Source organism: Sander vitreus, chromosome 3 (assembly GCF_031162955.1).
Source record: "Sander vitreus isolate 19-12246 chromosome 3, sanVit1, whole genome shotgun sequence".
In the NCBI taxonomy this organism is placed as follows: domain Eukaryota; kingdom Metazoa; phylum Chordata; class Actinopteri; order Perciformes; family Percidae; genus Sander; species Sander vitreus.
Window position 1 is genome coordinate 33,914,955 of NC_135857.1, and position 20,681 is coordinate 33,935,635.

General features: G+C 41.6%; 1 protein-coding gene across 1 annotated transcript in view; it reads left to right on the forward strand.

Moving 5' to 3' along the window:
* Positions 1 to 681: 681 nt before the first annotated feature.
* The window catches only part of LOC144515927 (leucine-rich repeat and fibronectin type III domain-containing protein 1-like protein), a 191,640-nt gene continuing 171,640 nt past the window's right edge, over positions 682 to 20,681 (forward strand). Inside the window, exon 1 of the mRNA XM_078247125.1 lies at positions 682 to 752. Coding sequence (XP_078103251.1) covers positions 682 to 752 — 71 coding nt within the window. The remainder of the gene's footprint in view (positions 753 to 20,681) is intronic.

Genomic DNA, 20,681 nt, shown 5'->3' on the forward strand with positions numbered 1-20,681 from the left:
GCACGATGTTAACACCAAGAAATCTACAGCAAGATTTGATGGGCTTGAACGGCCCGGGGGTGACTTCACTGCCGGCTTTCACACAAACTCATAACAGAAGAAGAAACATTTGCAACAACTCACAATTGAAGTGTGTATGTGTGCCTGTGTGTGTGTGTGTGGGGGGGGGTGTGCGTGCATGACAGTGACTTTAGCTAATGCAGCCTTAATAGCCACATTAGTTTCTTGCTCCGACTAAATTGTTTGAAGCAACTCAGACTGCAAAATAGGTCCATTAGGTAGCTATAGATCTCGTAACACACACACATTAACTCACCGAAATGAGATCCTGAGACACACAACAAACTTGCAAGCACCTACACACTTTACGCTCTCTTTCTTTTTCTCACAAAACACACCGGACACATTGCAATTTGCCTCTACACACACACACACACACACGCACACACACACATACATGCACAAAGCGCGAGAGTCATATCTTCTCCCGCTGCCCCTCTGTCTCATTTAAGACTTTTCAATCCAAACTAATTTGCTGCTGCTTCTTTCACTGTGGCTGTGACAGGAGTTTCCTAATGAGACCGAGTGCTCGTAGTAGTAATAGCAGGTGTGGGCCTTGAATCAGAATTACAGTAATGAGATGAACAGGCCTAATGGTCACAAGCAGAATAATAAGTCCAGATGCAGGATGAGAGCACCAATAATGAGAGTGAAGGCTGGTACGCGAGTCAGCACAAGAACAAGAGGGAAAGGTGACTTGTGTGCGTGTGTGTGTGCGTGTGTGTGTGTGTGTGTGTGTGTGTGTGTGTGTGTGTGTGTGTGCGTGCGTGTTTCACTCTAATGAATGAACAGCAGAGCAGAGATCCTATACATCAGTCAACTCTGGTTTGCTTAGATCACATTTTTTCAAGTTTCTGAAGTTAAAGTTTGTTGAGCAGAGTGTAAAGAAAGTGCTGGCTGAATACTGAAGAGGTTTCCCTCCCTGTTGTTTTTTTTTCCTATTAAGATCTGCAGCGAGAGGAGAGAATGGTCTTATAAATAGTGATCATTAGCGGCGAAGCTGCCGTGTTGGAGCGCTGTTCCTGCGGCGCTGTTGGGCAGGAAGTTTGCCCTCAGTTATCATGTGCGTGTGACGGTTAATGGTACAATGACAAGCTTTTTTATTATGACCATACAGCCGTTATCCACACGTATGCAAGTGCACCTCAGCGGATGAGTGAGCTACAGAGTACAGCATCTGCAGACCTGCAGACCCACCACGTTGCTAAGCCTGTGCCGGTGGTTACAGAGCCGGGAAGGTTTCAGGGAGTAAACTTGTTATTGACAACGTGCACTCAATAGTTATCCGTGAATTCCACATCTTCAAATTAGTAATTCCTACAAAGAAAATGTACTACTACTATAGTAGTGTCTCTGTGTGTGCTTATGTGTTGTTGATGCGTTACATCCGTTATCCCTTTTAAATAAGGAAAACAAAAATTAAAATCAAAAAAATAATCAGCAAAAATATTAAACAATGTCATCGACATTTAACGTGTATTTGTAAGATGTCAAAGAAAAAAGTATATCCACATATTTCCACCCAGGTAAGACTTATAAAAGTAACTTTCTGTCATATCTGCTGAAACTGACCCTATGTTCCAGTAGAACTACATGAAGCAGGTCATTAAAAATAATAACCCAGCTCCTCTGGCTCCACCTACAGGCTGTAGTGAGATTTGCAAAAAGATGCACCAATCAGGGCCAGGGGGTGTGTCTAACTGTTCAGATGCACCAATCAGGGCCAGGGGGGTGTCTAACTGTGTGTCAGTGACTGCTAATGCACACACATTCATTCTCCCTTGTGGGGGGAGGGGCTTAGGAGACCGTTTTGGGCTTTAACAGAAAGGGGGGGAGGGACTGAGAGGTTGTCGATGTTCAAATGTTTTGGCTAAGTCCTGGATCTTCACAATCCTACCTACAGCACCTTTAAACCCAAGCATCGCATTTACATTCCAGAGTCCCTGTTTGCTGTGGCTACACAGTTTTGGCTGTTCTTATGAACCATTTGTACATATAGCAACGAAAAGTAATACACTGTAATTCCCACGTATTGCAAGCAGTTATTGCTGTATGCCCCACACCGACTGCTGCTGTATAACATAAAACACAGGACTTTCAAGCCGGGGAGGGGAGTTCGTATCCCGGAGGAAGTTAAGAGGAAAACACAAGACTTTCACCCAGGAAATGGGTGTTCCCGGGAGTACTACTTAAGGGGGCCGATGTTTTAACCCAAACCACAATCTTTTTTCTAATCTTAACTAGTCGTTCTGGTGCCTAAACTTAAAGGGTAACTATTGATTTTTTCAACCTGGACCTTATGTTCCTATGTTTTAGTGACTGATGGGAACAACAATCTTTGACATTGGTCCAGTATTAAGAGAGATCGCTGCAGTCGGCAGCAGAGAAACAAGCTACAATGTAAGTTAATAGGACAATTGTGCAGCTTGTATTTACCTTCACTCATTTTACCGCTGACAGGCTCAGATTAATATTCTAAGTGTCTGACAACATTATGGAAAGGATAGGACAAGCAACAAAACAACTCAATTTGTTTCATTTTGGAGAAAATCCTTTGTTCATCAGTTATTTGAATGCAATTTTTGAGCTTTTTCAGTCTCCCGTACCACCTCCAAACATTTGCAAAAAGATGCAAACATAGCATCTTACAGAAGGCTTTTGCTTTTTAATCCAACATTGGTCTGAAGTTGAGTTATTCAGATGTTCTGTAAACACAAGACAAGACTTGGGAAAAGGGACTTTTAGTTCCCGGGACTCTGGAAAGGAGTGTCTGCCAAATGCCATAAATATACCTGTAGATGTAAACGTAATGCTGCTGCTGTTGGAATTTGAAAAAAACACTGTTTGCAAATAGAGTAGGTTCGGTGTGTGTTGCTCTCAGTATAAGCTGGAGGTCAGCAGACATACTAGCACCCTGACAGCAGCGGAGGACTCAGCCAGGGAGCGAGGTCCTCTCTCTCTCTGTGTGTCGCTTTATAACTTTATTGATCAGACAATAGCCGGGGAGCAGACAAACCTCTTACAGTACATGGTGTTGGCCACTGTGTTCTTTCTGTGGTCATTCAGCATCAGAGGCACAGCACAACCACCTCAGCGGTGAAGTTCAATGACAGAAAAGAAGGGAGGCAAGAGGACGTTTTGCACATTTAAAGCTGCCGAGGCCCAAGCCATGAAGTTCAAGTTACTTTATTTGTCCCCCAGTAGGGCAAGTTGTTGTACAGCAGGTAGTATAGTACAAATCACACATAATCATACACACAATACAGAGATTGCCTACCTTGCAGGCAGTTAAAAACAATAAACAGTAAACAATTAATAAATAGTAAGTCCATAAGTTATCTATGGTTCTTTATAGAAATAAGAAGTAGAATGGCTGCACGTACAAAAGAGTGTTTATATATTTTGGTTCTGAGTTTTGGGAGTTTAAAATATTTGGAATATCAATGTTATTTGGAACATAACATTCCAATATTTAATCATATTCTGACAGCACACAAAAAAAGGAGTGTGGACACAGTTATGTTACTCTTAAAGATTTGTCAATACTTTACACTTTTAATGATAATGAATAATAATTAATAACTTCCATCTACTTTACTTTATGTATACTTATCCTACACCTATAAGCTCATACATGTGTGAGCACAGTTCCCATTACAGTCCCTGCTCTAATCAAACTTGTCATGTTATTATTAATATATTATTTAATGCAAGCGGCCTTAGTTGTACAGCTGTACATTTTTCCGCTGGCTGTGCATAAAACTTTGGCTACGATGTCAGTTATAATAGTGCTTCTTCAGCAATAACACACATCCAGTTTGGATGATGAAGTAGCAAATAAAGCATCCCAAATGGCCTCCACCTCCATTCGCCCTCGCTCGCTATCACTCCGTTCCTCTCTTTATCCTCTCCTGAGGTGACTTCCTGAGGAAGAGAGTTTTGGTAATAACACTGCGCACGTTTACATGCACAACCAATATTCCACTATTATTCAGAATATGACAATATTTAGAATTTGATACAGGTCATGTAAACAGCATGTTCCATTTGGATAATAGGAAAAAGTCCCTTTTTACTTATATAACATTTTCTGAATAACACATGGGGTATTTTTGGGGGGGGCAGGCAGTCTGTAAGAAGTTGGGTTGGGAACCGGAGGGTTGCTTGTTCAAGTTGTTGTTTTTCTGTGGAACTGAATAAATGTAGAATAAAAGTTGCTGACAGTTAAAATTAAGTCATTAGTTAGTCATTGAGGAAGTAGTTAAAAGTACTCCGGGTGACCCCTGATGCACAGAAAGTTAAGCTTAAGTCATACAAATAGTTTAGGCTTTTATGGCATAAGAATGCATTGTGTACCAGAAAGATAAGCAGAAGAACAGGAAAAGACAGTTAAAGTTAAGAGATTAGGAGAGAAAGTTGCACTACTCAGAGGCCTAAACCTTGGTGTGTGTGTGTTTGTGAAAGATAATAGTTTCTGTCTAGAAAGGATAGGATAAAAGCTTGAGGGAGAGAACAGATCAGAGCTCATAATTTAGAGGACAACTTGGTGGACCAGCTCTGACTTAAATGTCTGTTGCCAGGGAAACTTAGTCTCTGTTTGTGAATCCACAGCTGTGTTGTAACTCTTATGCTGGACTCAGTAAACTTTGGTTTACTGAACTCTTCGTCTCAGATTGATCCTTGTGTTCTGGTAAACTTAAGTCCGATGTAAGAAGGCGCGGGAATTAATACATTGGCGTCAGATTTGACAGGCCTCAGGGCATTATTTTAGACTTAATTCCCTCTTCATCAACTAAACAGAGCTAAACCGGTGGCTGCGTTCAAAGTTGGAGTGTCTGAAACGGAATTTTAGGTTAGATTAATGGTGTAAACTTGCTTAAGAAACACTTATACTATACATTATATTCCACCTCATTCCCACAGTCACAATCACCCATCAATGGGTCAAAGTGAGCTTTTGTTGAGATTGATTTTGGAGTATTTTTCTTGCTGGGTTGTTTATGTTTTACGCCTATGTATTTAGAATATTCGTGTCAGACCCGACTCTGACTGGTGCGGATCAAACACCCTTGTAGACACTGCTTAATGCCCGGTCGGCCGCATTCTTATACAAAAGCAGTCATTGGCGTGCATGCAGCGAACAAAAAGTGGAATTACATTGCTTAACTTTTTGCAGCTATATGAACGTATGGCTCACGAAAAGTGCGTTTTCTCCATCAAGCACCAGTCATTTCTGTTGATTCTTGGGGTTCGGAAACGCCTTTAAATTAGTATTCTTCCCATGTGTTAACATGAAGGATAGAATTATCGTATTGGTGCATTTCTTTCTTTATTTATTCTCAATATTTTCTCTGAGCCCAGATTTCCAATTTCCTTTTTTTATTTGCTTGGTGTTATCTTGTGCCACAGCGGCGATTGTAGTCAGTCCCATAAAGCATCAGGCTCTTCGACTGTTTGTCTAATTAGTTCAGCGCTTTTTCTTAACGACGGCTGGTTTTTCCTGCCGGAGCTGCCAGGAGCTTCTTTTGGCTGCAGTTTGTTGATGGTGAAAGTAATGCCGCCTGTATTTGGGGTTTTATGGAACCTGCCCAGAGCTCTGGCAGCCGCCTTCTATTCACAGTTTCTCAATTTAGTTGTTTTCTTTATCTTCTACTAAAGACACTAATTTTCAAATATGTATGACTGCCATCAGTGATTCTATTTCTAAAGGCAGGTGTGTGTGTGTGTGTGTGTGTGTGTGTGTGAGACTGAGAGAAGCCATATGTGGCACGGCTCAAACAAATCAAGATTTTTCAGATTTTGATGCTTCTCGCCAACTAAAACCTCTCTGAGTGATCACAAGCTATCAAGATGGATGATCCTCCTGTTAGAGTATACATATCTACAGTCAGATTGATATAGTAAACAGAATACTACTGCAGAAAGGGCGACCTCTTCTTTAATGCTTTTGTCATTTTTTTCTCTATGTCTTTGCTCGTTTTTCTACCCCTTTTTCTAAGTTTGTGTTGGTTTTTCTTTCAACATTTAACCCGCCTTTTTCTCTCTCTTCCTGCCCTCCTGCCTGAGTATAAATATCTTTAGACAGATTAATAAGGTAAACAGAATACTACAGAAAAACTGTGTACTCTCTAACTTCTTCTACATTGTGAAATGTATGTCAGTATCATACCATGTAGTCTTTGAGCTGGAGTCCAACTGAGCTAAACATGTTTAAAGATTGTTGAGTCCCACATCTATAGATACAATTAGCTTTATATATCCCGGAGGGGCTATTCAGTTTCTACATTCCACTGAAACATATATACATATATCATATATATCATATATACATAGTCATCAATGACAGAGGGAAAGTGCCAGATCCAGAAATATACAACATGATTTTTTTTAAGCCTTTTGGGCCTTTATTTGAAAGGAAAGTTGAAGACATAAAGGGGGGAGAGAGGGGGAATGACATGCAGCAAAAGGCAGCTTGGAATCAAACCCTGGGCCGCTGCGGTAAGGACTGAGCCTTAGTACTCGGGACGCACGCCCTACCAGGTGAGCCATCCAGGCGCCCCCTGCGTGTGCAACTTAACCCTTGTGTAGAAGTGCTGTTGACTATGCAACTTTTTGTTTGGTTTTGGTCGTCGTTTTCAACACTTTAGTCACTTTAACCCCAAGGTTTTTGTCACTTTTTTCAACGTTTTTGTCTTTTCTGATATTTTTGACACTTTTTTCAGCATTCTTTTATGATTTTTTTTTTTCTCCAAATCCTATTAAATTGAATAAAACACCCAAATTCAGTCAACTGATCATTTATTTTACTTGTGAAGAGCAGTGTAGCGAACCATCCACGTTACTTTTATTTTGAAAATTTGGTTAAAAGAAACTTCTGAAAAATTTATGATATAGAAACCTTTTGAAAATGGGTCAAATTTGACCCGAGGAAAACAGGAGGGTTAAATGCGGCTCAAGTTCGAGTCTCAAACTCCAGTCCCCATCTCTGCCGGCTGCCTGAATTCCTAAATGAGCTGCTGTCTGATATTTTGTTCTTCTGCTCTTGACAAAAACCTCAGTTCTGCTTCCCCGGCGCCATCCGTTCCTCTGTGTGATGAATGAGTTGAGTTTTTGAAGTGTTGACTGTGCTCATGTACCGCTGAACATTTGTAATATATGACTCAGCTGATATGAGCCCATGGTGGCATTATTGCGTTAGTGCGCATACAATGATATCGCCGGACAGCTTAATTAGTTCCATTCAGCTTCGCGCTGTGGACTGCGGCTCCTACTGTTTCCAGATAACACTGCAGAGGGCCCGCTGATTTCCTCTACTTTCATCTAATTTTATGTTGTTTTTCACTTATCGGACCAGCGAGGGGAAAAAAACCTGAGAAGTGAAGATTAAAATCCTCTTGAATTGAATCAACATGAAGGAGAGATTTCGAACAAGATACTCTAAGTCACCTTGATAAGGGAAAGAAGTACCTATTTTACATCCTGGACAGGTTAATACCGAACTGAGCGCGTGCAGTAGGCCCACAGGATGTATGACATTGTCACACTTGCAGGAACAGGTTTCCTCTCTGTGTGCCTGTGGGCAGAGCAAAATTACCTTTGTTACACTCTGTTGAGACTGGAGACGCTGTATAAAATGGTAGAGGGTGAAAGTGATGAAAGTAAGACAAATGAAAACACCTGCAGGACAATAATAAGACAAGCATCAGATACAGGTGCTGTACACTCTAAGGAATAAATCCGTAAAATAACAGATAAAGTACTGGCAGCTCATTACCCAGCCTTTGTCCCGTCATAAAAAAAAATGGAAATGAACATTTTCTGTCAAAATTCGCTTATACAAAGCTGCATTGAGAACAACTTCGCAAAGGTCGAAACGACAAAAAAAACGACAGAAATGTCGTAAAAAAGTCTTACAAAGGTTGAAAAAAAGTGACAACGTGGACTTTTTTTTGGGACAGCGTATGCAATTTGCAATGTAAATAATCAGAAATACAACTTTCAATCTGTTTTATGGACAATGTCTGTTAAATTATACAGTCGAACCAGTGGTGTGGTCTACGTGATACGCAGGTATACGCCGTATACCCACTAAGAAATCTCCAGGATTTCCATACAACCACTTAAAACTGGGCCCAAATGCTCCGCCAACACTAACGCCACTATCCTCCCTTCACCGCAAATGTAATACTAATATAAGTAGCCTATTTTATTTTGTCTTTGTTGCTTTGGGGTCAATTTTTGTGATCCAGGCTCAGGTTCCTGATGTGAAAGTCCCCTTACTGCTTTATATTCCATTATAGTTTTGAATGTCATCCGTGTTTTCCTTCCCATAGGATACATAAAGGTATTCCCACCATAAACTGGTGCATAAAGGTGTATCAGAATGCAGGAAATGAAGCCAGACCCCACACTTTTCTCTCATTTCCTTTCCTTCCTGTCTACGCTCCCTTGTTCTTTCCTTCCTTCTCTTTCCCACTCTTCACTGTCTATCCATCCTCCTCTTCCTCATTCTCTGCCTCGCAGAGCTGAAATGGAAGCAGCAGTGAGAGAGCAGATAAGGCTGAGGTCTTGTAAGCTTGGATATCTCCACAGACAGACAGGATTCCCTCCGTCTGGTTCGCGGGATGCTGGTGTTGAATCTCGAAGTAGTTGCTCGAGGGAGGAACCAGTAAAGCTCCACCAGTAGCTCCCAGTATACTTCCAGAAGCTTTCTCCCAGAGCCAGGTTTATTGTCTGCTCTTGTTGCCGGGGAAGAAATCCAATACTTCAGCAAGTAAAACGCACACACGCAGTCTCAGTTACTGCTGCAGTTCAAGTTCCTCTGCTCTTTATTGTAAGTATGTTTACTCCATCTGAGCTAATGGCCTGCTCCTATTGGTTAAAACCTTTGCAATGTGTAATCCTCAGGGGCCTATCAGAGCTCAGCGCTGTCTGGGGAGCACTGGGCTGAATGTACTGATGCACTCTGGGTAGTCCGCTGAGAACTTCTTTTTTCCTGTGGTGGGAACTCAGTGAAAATGGTGTGTGGGTGTGTGTGTGTGTGTGTGTGGGTGTGTGGGGTAACAAACTGCAGCTGTAACCAAAATGGCTGACAGCGCTGCTTTGTCTGATGATTGGAGAATTGCTAACCTAAAACTTTGTTCAGTTGCATTGTTGTTGTTGTTGCTTTTTTGGTGAACTTGATACAAAATCTAACAGCTAAAGTATTTCGGAACCAAAAAATATGACAAAAGATCCTGGTATACAACAGAGGAGACTTCCACAGAGAGACTTTGGTACACAGTCAACAGCTCATCACAAGAAGAATGTTATGAACTGCAATCATCAGGTATCCTTTTCAGGTGTGTTTAGGTCTAGAAATCCAGATGAAAATTGATTTTAAATCAACCTGCTCCTTTTTAAAAATCTGGGTTTAAGCTAATTTAGCGACGAGCCATTAATAAAGCTCAGGTTGGGACTTGTATATTAGATACATACACATACCGTATTTTTTCCGGTACGTATAGTAGTCGCCTCCAGAGTATAAGTCGCATCAGTCAAAAAATGCGCCATGAAAGAGGAAAAAACATATATAAGTCACACTGGACTATAAGTCGCATTTATTTAGAGATTTATTTCACAAAATCCAAGACCAAGAACAGACATTTAATCTGGAAAGGCAAGTTATTAAACTACACAACAGAACAAGGGGCTGAATACGGTAGGTGTCCGCTACGTTAACGTAACACATTAACAGTTATTAAACTACCCAACAGCCCCCAGAACAAGGGGCTGAATACGGTAGGTGGTCCGCTTACGTTAACGCAACACATTAACAGTTATTAGTCCACCCACGCAGCCAGAACAAGGGGCTGAATACGGTAGGTGTCCTCTACGTTAACGTAACACATTAACAGTTATTAAACTACCCAACAGCCCCCAGAACAAGGGGCTGAATACGGTAGGTGTCCTCTACGTTAACGTAACACATTAACAGTTATTAAACTACCCAACAGCCCCCAGAACAAGGGGCTGAATACGGTAGGTGTCCTCTACGTTAACGTAACACATTAACAGTTATTAAACTACCCAACAGCCCCCAGAACAAGGGGCTGAATACGGTAGGTGTCCTCTATGTTAACGTAACACATTAACAGTTATTAAACTACCCAACAGCCCCCAGAACAAGGGGCTGAATACGGTAGGTGTCCTCTACGTTAACGTAACGTAGCTGCACTGTTGACGAGCCTCTCCCAGCAGCACGTTGTTCAAGCACCCATCTGTGGACTCCTTCCTCCAGCTCTGGCCATCTGGATTTTAGCGCGACTAGCTTTCTTTGTTTTCTTCATTGCAGTGAGACTAACCTTTTCTCCAGTCCCTCACAAGTTTCTCTCTCACTCCAAACTCTCGTTCTGCTGCTCGATTACCATTTTCGGCTGCGTGTTTTACTACCTGCAGTCTCCCGCAGCTTCTTTTCTTTCTCAGTTGTCTTTAGGAGCAGCGTATAGTCGTCACAAGTCTAGAGCGCCTCTCGTGGCTGTAGACGGTAATGTTTTCAGCATGAAATAACATTTAAAACATGTTACATTATATATATTTTGATATATAAGTCGCACCTGACTATAAGTCGCAGGACCAGCCAAAGTATGAAAAAAAGTGTGACTTATAGTCCGGAAAATACGGTATGTATTTTATTACGGTATGCTTTCAAGTGTTGTGTTGCTAAGTTCAGTGTGTAAAATGGTGTTAAAGTGGAGGAGCTGAAACTACTCAATGACAGAGGTCTGCAGCTCCGCTGGACTGTTCCGTTTAAAAGACAAAGTGAATCTTGATGGGATGACTAAAGCGGTTTGTAAACTCTTTTCTCGGGGAATCAAGTGTGCAGGCTAAAGCACATCTCACTTAACACCATCCAGAGTTAAACAGAGAGGAAATGAGACAACCTGTTGCTTTAGCTGCCAAACGACTCTGGAAACATGCCTGCAGCCTCTGTTTGGATTTTATTGAAAACATGATATCTAACACATTAAGATATGAAGACAGTAGCTGCTTTATTTAACGTCCCACTTATGATGATTAAAGTATTAATAAACTGTTCTAAACAGGTATCATGTTTTTAGCCTGGATGCCAGCTGAACTTAGCCCCGCCCACAACTTTTGAGGTTGGGAAGTTGGGTCTGGACTTGGTCGTTGTGGAGCAACTATGCTCCAACCAGAGCTGTTCAGACCAATCAAATTGTCAGGGCGGGCTTTATACGATGATGGACAGATGATGTAATCAACCACGTCCCCAAAGAGCGCTTGGGTTGAATTTGTTTACAACACAGATGGCTGCCCCTGGAGAATTGAGATGTGTAGATTCCGTCATTGCGTGTAACAACAGCGCATTCATTTTAAAAGAGGAACAGAGAACCGTAATCAAGGCATTTGTCGATCGGAAAAATGTTTTTGCCGTCCTTCTTACGGGATTCGGCAAAAATGTAGTTCATCAGCTGGCCACGATGGTCGCTAAGAAGATGGGGCGCATACGTCACATACTCCTTTGCTCTGATTGGTTGGAGGTCTATCCAATTGAGTGCAGAGGCATTTTCTTTCCTGGTTCGCTTGAAACACGCCTCATAATCACAGCCCAATGGAGCGGTATCAGACTCAGATTCTGACTGAGTATGATGATGTCAGGCTACCATGTTTTAACAAAGGAACCAAAAATCAGCACCTTAAAGGGATAGTTCAGATGTTTTGATGTTGGTTGTATGAGCTACTTCTCCATAGTCAGTGTATTACTAGTCTCTAGAAGAAGAAGAAGAAAAACGCTCTGGGTTGTGGGTTGTTTTTATTTTTTTAAACCAATCACAATCATCTTGGGCCCTAAACTCCGGATGCAGCGACGGTGGCTCTGCAAAATAATCTGGGGAAGGAACTTGTTTTGGTGGAACATTTGCACCCCGCAAAAGAAAACGCCACATAAAATATTAAATGAAGTTAAAGGTGCAATATGTAATATATTTACTGTATTAAATCCAAACATGACCACAATATGTCATCAGATATTAAGGAAACATGCCAAGTTGAACTACTATATTTTCTGACATCAACGCTAATGCCAGTATTTTCTCCTGTTTGTTGTTATCAGCTGCCCAGTTTGACAGCCGGGCCGGGTTGCCAGATATACCTGTAAAAACGCAAACCCAGCGCTCTACAGCTGTAACGTTAGTACAGCCATGAAAGCAGCAAACAAACGGACAGGATCAATGGACATAGATTCTACCCGACCTAAACAAAACCTCAGTTGCGTGACCAGAGACGTAACAAACCCCGGGTAAATATTGGAGATGGATTTGAAAGATGGCGAAATATTGGAGCCCTAAACGACACAGAGCTGGCTAATTTCTTCCTGAACAGGTAAGCATTAGCTTCAAGCTAATTTATCACAGCTACTAGGTACGGCATTTTATGTCATTTCAACATTTGTGTAGCTACATTGAATTGTATAGAGTACTCGAGTTGGTTACTCGCAAAAACAATTGAGACACAGGCCAGTGAAGTAATCCCGACTGGTCCTGGCTAACGCTGTCATGCTAACACGTGATAACTGCTAATGTTACAGAAGGACCAGGCAAGGGGGCCACGGCTGTTTACAACAAACTTGACATTCCTCATAATTAACTTTGGCAAAACAGCCGTGTAGCCTCTTCAGTGGCCGTAGCTGACAAACGGTGAGTTATTTTAAGCCGAGAAAGTGTGTCTGTCAGTCAGGTAGAGAGAACCGCAAGGTAGTGGTGTTTTTAGCGGTTCCAACCATAATTTTAAGCCGAGAAAGTCTGTCAGTCAGGTAAAGAGCTCCGCGTGAGCACGGGCATTTATGACTGTCAACATAGCCAGCATCTAACGTTAGCTACTCCGCTGTGCTGTGGAGTAATGTCTGGCTATGTGAGACATGCGTCTAGCAACATTGTTGGATGCTGCGGTCTCAACCTGGCAACCTCCGTGAACTTCGAGTCTGGGGAGGAGGGGGAAGACGACTCTTTCCAGTATTTTGAATTTGCACAAAAAATAATCTTAATCTTATTATCAATCTTAAAAAAAAAAAAAAAAAAACTTGAGAACTAGGTTCGACTATGTAAACTCCACCAGTTGAAAGTTTGTAACATAGAAATAAAGTGTACTAAGGAACACACACACACACACACGCACGATTTGACGAGCAGTCAACGATATAGGCAAGACTTGACAATTCTGATTCGACTTTGTAAATTGTCAGCCGGTCAGGGACACTCTATGTAAATCTTTCCACCCGCGGCTACCATTCACAGACAACATGTTATAGACATAAAGAGATCTCATCGTGGCGTGTGATGTATGTTGTCTTCCCATCAGTAGCTCTCAGCGGAGCTGATATTCACAGGCCTAGTATGTAAATGTGACAGGAGAGGCGGAGGACTAACAGCGATCCTGTGTGGGATTTGATGTATTGTGATGTTGATTACAGCTTCCCACCGCTTCCATCTCTCCAAATGTATCATGGCTTGATGACACCCCCCCAATTCCCCCACTTCATCTCTCCATCTATCTCCCATTTGTTCCCCCCCCCCCACCATCCTCTCTCTGTCTTATTTACTTTAGGTGAAGATGCAAAATAAAGCAGTCGTGTTGTCGGAGTGATCTCTAAATTGCAACATCCCACCACTTGTGTCAGTGAATAATTGTATCTATTTCTCTGTCGCTCCATCCATCCATCCATCCATCCATCCATCCATCCATCCCTCCCTCCCTCCCTCAATCTCCTTTTGTGTTCATTTGTTATTTACCGAGAGGAAGATGTAATGCGAGGAAGAGACGAAGCTGCCGTTAGTTTGATGTCGTTTGCAACAATTCTGTCAGTAATAATTTATCGATTTTTATTTGTTGTCTTTGGTGATATGAATTAGATGTTTAAGAAGGTGTCGATACCCTGAATATTATGCTTTACTATAAGGAAGACACAATAAAGTTCATAATCCATGTTTGTTTGTTTTTTTTCACTTTTACTTCTAATAGTTAAGGACATTTAAATCATGAAATTACTTTTGATACTTAAAGCTACAGTGCGTAGTTTCTGTCGCCCTCATGAGGAATTCTAAGTAATGACAACAAAACTGTTGGCGCGTCCACAAACCTTCGTGATAGCGCACCCCCCTCTTCCCACCTCCTCCACACAGTTGCTAGTAGCTCTAGGAGGACACGGAGGATTAAAAAAAACATGATGGACTCTTCAGAAGAGGTCATTATCTACTCGAGTTTCTGCACGGGAAAGTCGCCCGGACGACACAATCTTCTGAACATAGTCATACTGAGAAATACAGAGAGAGTTGTGTTAATTAGCTTTGTAGCAACTCATTTGGCAACGGCTTGAATGTAACAGACGTTCATTAATATTAAAAGGTTACGCACTAAAGCTTTAAGTACAGTAAATATCACATATTTTTAAGACATGTTCTAAAAGGTGACTTTAACTTCTTCCGAAGTTATTTTCTGGTAAGATACTTGTATTGCCCTCTGCCACTGACAGGCTCAGATTAATATTCTAAGTGTCTGACAATATTATGGAAAAGATTTCTAAAGAGGTCGACCTTTCTGTTAAAGAGTACGCGTTATTAACGGCGTTAACGCAAACCCATTTTAATTTATTGCGAGATTAACGTTCTTTTTGGCCTAGCAAACTTTGTAGTTTTTTTCACATGCTGTTGCAACAACTAGTAACGTTAGAAAAACTACAACACCACACCGGATCTAGCTAGACCGGAAACAAAACAACAGGCACGCCGCACACACTTGTTTGGGCTTGCTAGCCGCCCAAAGAGCAGTAGGCTAACGTTACGTTTTGAGTGAATGGCGAGCGCGAGACGCCGAAGTGGATGCCAATAAGATTCTGAATGGAAAGTTTACTTTTAAAAAGTTGCCAAATGGTTCCACTGACAAGACCAAAGTGATCTGTGTGTTTTGTGGTTGTGAACTGAGCTCTCATCGCAGCACGTCCAGTCTGAAATACCACTTGATGGCCAAGCACACAGCTGATGCCAATTCTCCGCCCCCTCGTCAAAGCCAGGCGACAAAAGCACAAAGCCAGCCGATCCACTTTTCCATGTTGATGAGCATTAAAATGAGAAAAAATAATGAAACAAAAAGAAATCTAGGGACATTTAGAATAGATAAAAATGTGTGATTAATTGCGATTAAATGAAACTATGACATTAATGTGATTAATCGCGATTAAATATTGTAATCGTTTGACAGCACTAATAAAAACATCTGTGAATAAAAAGGAATAAAAATATCCATTTATATCCACAGTAATTTTAGCATCCTAAAATACACTTTATACAAAATAAACTATGAAAAGCCGTTTTGGGTCGTCTTTCCACTTTTCTAAAACGTCTCTAACAGGTCTTGTTGTCATTTGTGGATTATGGAGTTATTAGTCTCGCATTGCCAGACCTTCCTCTACAGCGCTGCGGAGGAGGGTCTGGCTAGTCCACACAACTTTCCGGGATGGGAGAAAAACTTGCTCTAGTTTAATGGTATTTCTTTAAACCAATCACAATCGTTTTAGGAGGCGCTAGACTCCAGACGGAGCAACGTTGCCGCTGCAAAATACTCGGGAAGGAACTTGTTTTGGTGTATGCTCACAAGTAGTTTTAGTCGTGCAACAGAAAACTCCGATTGGACAGATAGTCTAGCTAGCTGTCTGGATTTACCCTGCAGAGATCTGAGGAGCAGTTAACCATAGTCCTCAGAAATCCACCAGAGGTTAGAACACCAACACAAAGAACCCGGAAGGTAACAGACATCCGGGCCGAAAATGAGGGACATCCGGCGAAATTTCACCTGAACAATCCCGGAAATGAAACATCGTTGATATAGACTATAAAGTTATTGAAGTCTGCTATCCATCAGTGGTGTTGAAAAGTGACCAAAAACTTTTTTTTTTTACATTGTGATGGCATGATTCAGATATTATCTGCTGTTAACCTAGCATTAGCCTTTTGCTTATTAATGTAATATCTGATTTATGTGTTCATATCATATCCCATAATGGAAAAGGGTTCCTCTAATAATCATTTTGCTTCCCGTCAGGAGGAGGACAGTAGGACCGACAACACGTAGCTTTCTTATGGTGGCAAATAGTTAATTGGATCTTTAAACGAGGCTAAATGAACCACACCAACAGCTTTTACTTTCTGAGACTCACAACTCATCAGCTGATGGTGAATAACGGGACAATTAGCAGCAATGATTATTACCCTGATGTATAAGAAAGAAGAGTCATTTCAAATAATGGTTATTGATGATGTTCAGAAAGATAAACAGCGCAGTTTCCTTGGTTGTTTTGTCCACATTTGTGTTGTCTCACTGGGGATCATTAGATTACGATGCAGTTTTCAGTTGGTTCTGTGTTTCAGTGTGTGATTAGTTGTTTCATTTAATCATCAGTCATCATATAAGCAATCATTACCTTCCAATGAAGCAAGGAAGCTGTGCCATTTGTATAACTGTTATTAATGACACTCATACTGTTTCTTTTATAAAAGTATTGTCGAAGTCTGCAGCAGCCGAGCGTCAGAAAATCAGGGCGTTTTCATACCTACCTCATTTGGTCCGGACTTTCCAGTTTGATCCGAACCAAAATTACAGGTGTGAAACCTCCCCCGGACCACGGTCCGGATCAAAAAACCAAATTTTGGTCCGATAAAAAGAGGTGGTCTCGTTCCGGACCAATGGTCCGGTTCGTTTATAGTGTGAAAGCACTTTTTGGATGGTTCGGACTTTCAGACCAAATACAAGAAGCTCTGGCAGGCTCTCCTTGTGTTACAAGACCTTCCTTAAAGGAAGCTCCTTTAAGGAATAACTCGGTGCTTAGTGTGTAGGCTACATGAAAGAGAGAGAGTGACGGTGAATGCGCTCAGAGCAGACAGCTGTCGGCTGTCAGAGCTGAGACTACATCAGCAGTTTATTAGTTAGGTGGTAGTAAATGTACAGTGTAGGTTTCCGTTTGTCTCTGAATAAATTCTCCAGAAAGAAAGTTCCCGTGTCTTTGCTTCTCAACATCACAACAAAACAAAAAGAGCCGCGGCAGCAGGGGAGAGCAGCAGTCAGCTGAAAAAACTCGGACACAGAGAGAGGATACGAGAGGATGGGGAAGCCCGTCTACAAACCAATCAATTATAAGTATCTGGAGACGCAGCTCACGTATGTGATGACGACAGGCCGTAGTTTTGTCACGTATAGATCTTTAGTGTGCTTGCATAACTGCAGTGTGAAACCAAAACTTACCGGGTCAAATGTAGACAATGTAACAAAACATGAACATTGGTCCGGACCTTGGTTCGGACTTTCAGGTGTGAAAACGCCCACAGACAGGCTAGATTATAGCTGTTGAGTTACGCGAGGAGGCTGTTTTCAATCGCAGTTGCCATTATTATTATTACAAATGACTAGAGGTCACCAGGTAATATTTAAAACAGGCGAGTAGGGCTATAGTCACTGACAGACAAATAAATGCATGCTCACACACATGCACACAACGAGATTTACAGACACACACACACACTAGGCTGGGGCCATCTGTTGATCTACAGTAGATTAGCCTGCTGGTGGGAGCAGCAAGCTGCAATGTGCCAGTGTCTCGGGGCCGAGCGTGACAAGGTGTCAAAGTGTTTCGCTCTGCCTGCCAAGTATCTCTCTTCTCTCTCCTGTCTCCCCCCTTTCACCTCCCTCCATCGCCTTAATCCATTCCTCCTTTTCTACAGGCCTCTCCTCTTGTTCTTCTCCCTCGTAGTCTCGCATTGCCAACTCTATCTCCACATCGCTGTGGAGCAAAGTCTAGCTACACCACAGATGCATTCTGGGATATGAGAAAAAAACCACCCTGGGTTATTTGCATGTCTTTAAACCAATTACAATCTTCTTGTCCCTCACAGCATAGGCACTGACTTTTTTATTTTTTTATTTGTTCGCCTGGGTTGCCCAAAACATGAATCTGAATATAAGGCCTGCAAAATACACAGACCGTGACAACCCCATATAATATTAGGACCAGGGCTTTAAATTGACACCCGCCAACCCGCCAAATGCGGTTAAAAATGTACTTTGGCTGGTATAACTTTGTAAAGTTCCGAGCCAATTTGGCCTGTGATGATTGAAGCGGAGCGTCCGATTAAATCCACGAACGGTACTGCGCGAAACAAATCAGAGGAGCTGCCCAAACCAAACACATATTGTTAAAAAAACATGGATGCTTAAATGTATTCAGCGGCACTCATAATCTGTTTCATTTTCCCTGGAAAAAAATTGGCTAGTGGAAAATCTGATTGGCTGGTAACTTTAAAAATGTACTAGCCATGTTGGCTGGTGATGGTTAGGACAGTCAGTTCATCCATCAGAACATACACCTCATTGCCAAATAAAAGAAATACCACAAAAGTTAAATCAAAATCAAAGATAAATGATGAAAATATGAAGATTGATTAAAGGAATACGCCACCGTTATGTATATGTTTGTTCTATATTTATGTAGGTGGGCAAACGCATTTTTGTCTCAGTGCATGCATTGTCTTAGTCCAGCAGCGCCGCCGCTAGCTTAGCGTAGTGAATGGAATCCTTTGTTGCCGTTAGCATGTCGTGAGTAAAAGTGGGCCAACAGCAAAAAAAAAAAACCTACTTTATATATTATATATTATATTGGTATGCTGACGGAAGTTGGGGGTTTTCAGGTGCTGCATGATATCTCTGCGCCAGATTAGCAGTGCTTCGGCTGTGCTTCCACCCAATATAGTCCCAAATCAATATCTGCCTAGGAAATCGTCTAGTCTTAATCTGCATTGCTATTTGTACTCGTTGTGAATACGCAGGCCACAAGAAGTAATTAGTTTTTTTTTTTTTTTGTTGGCCCACTTTTACTCACGACATGCTAACCGGCAACAAAGGATTCCATTCACTACGCTAAGCTAAGCTAGCAGCAGCGCTGCCGGACTAATGCATGCACTGAGACAAAAATGTGTTTGCCCACCTATATAAATATAGAGGAGACGGTGAATAACCCTATTTCAACAAACGGTGGCGTATTCCTTTAACATGTGTACAGATATATATACACTAACTGACACGCCCACCACGTACACACATGCTTGGATCGGTACATTTTTAGATATTCAAACAAGCAGCGAAGCAACGCAATCCACCATAAAGACACTTTTATACAGCTACCATCATTGGCTCACTCTTACAGTTCAGAAAGCAGATCAAAGTGTGACTATGGGTTGTAGAGGAGAGTTGAGGACAACTGACAGACTGCTGGCTCCACTGGGAGTTGCATGTTGAGTGGATTTTTATATTGTCATGTCCGGTCAGCCATGTTCTATATATGAGGGCCAGCTGACATCCCATGGGACCACACACACACACACACACACACACACACACACACACACACACACACACACACACACAGGCCAGGCTGTTATTTTCGATGGTGTTATGCTGAAATTGAACTAAAGTAATTAAAAGAACTAAATAACTCTGCACATGCTCAGTAGTGTCTCTTTCCCTCAGCCCCCTGCATGGCCTGTCCAATTGATTTAACATTGAGATGATAGGACGCACATAAAACATTGTTTATCCAAGCTCTGGGGAAGTTTTACAAATATTCAACCTTGCCCTTGTTTGTAGTTGGAGTTGTCCTGTCCGTCAACAGTTTTACAGACGTCTCTTTCATTATTGAGGTCTATGGGGAAAATGCTGGAACAGATTTGAATGTCCACAGTAACCCTTGTCACCTCTCTGTATGTCGTTAAGAAAAAAGACCCCAAAAACAAACATAAAGATATAATAGTGAAATAAAATGCAACAGTCAACTATTTAAGTCTGTTAAGACATATACATGTCTGATATCTTAAATTGTGTAAATGCAGCAAATTTGAAAAGAATTTTACAATAGTCGCTGTTCCTAGACAAATAGGGAAAAAAAAGCAAAAGCAGTCAAATAAAAAGGTGCACACACACACACACACACACACACACACACACACACACTGTCCTCACTGTCCATCTCCTGAAATGGAGCCCAGTTTTCCAGCCAGTCTGTGTGTTTGCTTATTTTGGTGAAAACAGCATGAGTGTATGCACGTGCATGTCAGAGAGAGAAAGTGTGTGTGTGTGTGTGTGTGTGTGTGTGTGTGTGAGGGTGCCATCTGTTAAAATATTGAGTGGAACAGACCAGTATTATTCCCACAATCCCTACCCTGCTGTCCCCTCTCTTTCCTATCATTTACTCTCTCTTTCATGGCCATCCTTATGTCTAACTATCTATCTATCTATCTATCTATCTATCTATCTATCTATCTATCTATCTATCTGTCTATCTATCTATGTAGCTATCTATCCAGCTATCTATCTTTTCTGTCCTTTCTTTCTTTGCCCTCTTCTCTCTCCCTTTGTCATATCAGTGAGTCTCTCTTCATCCACACGTCCTGTGTTTGGCTCCAGGCTGTTTTTCCTGCAGCACCAAATGAAGCAAACTTGAATGTAAACAACAGTGTCATCAGCGTATCATCACATGAGACACATCATTTACATATTTCTGCACAACACGTTACACAACACCCTCG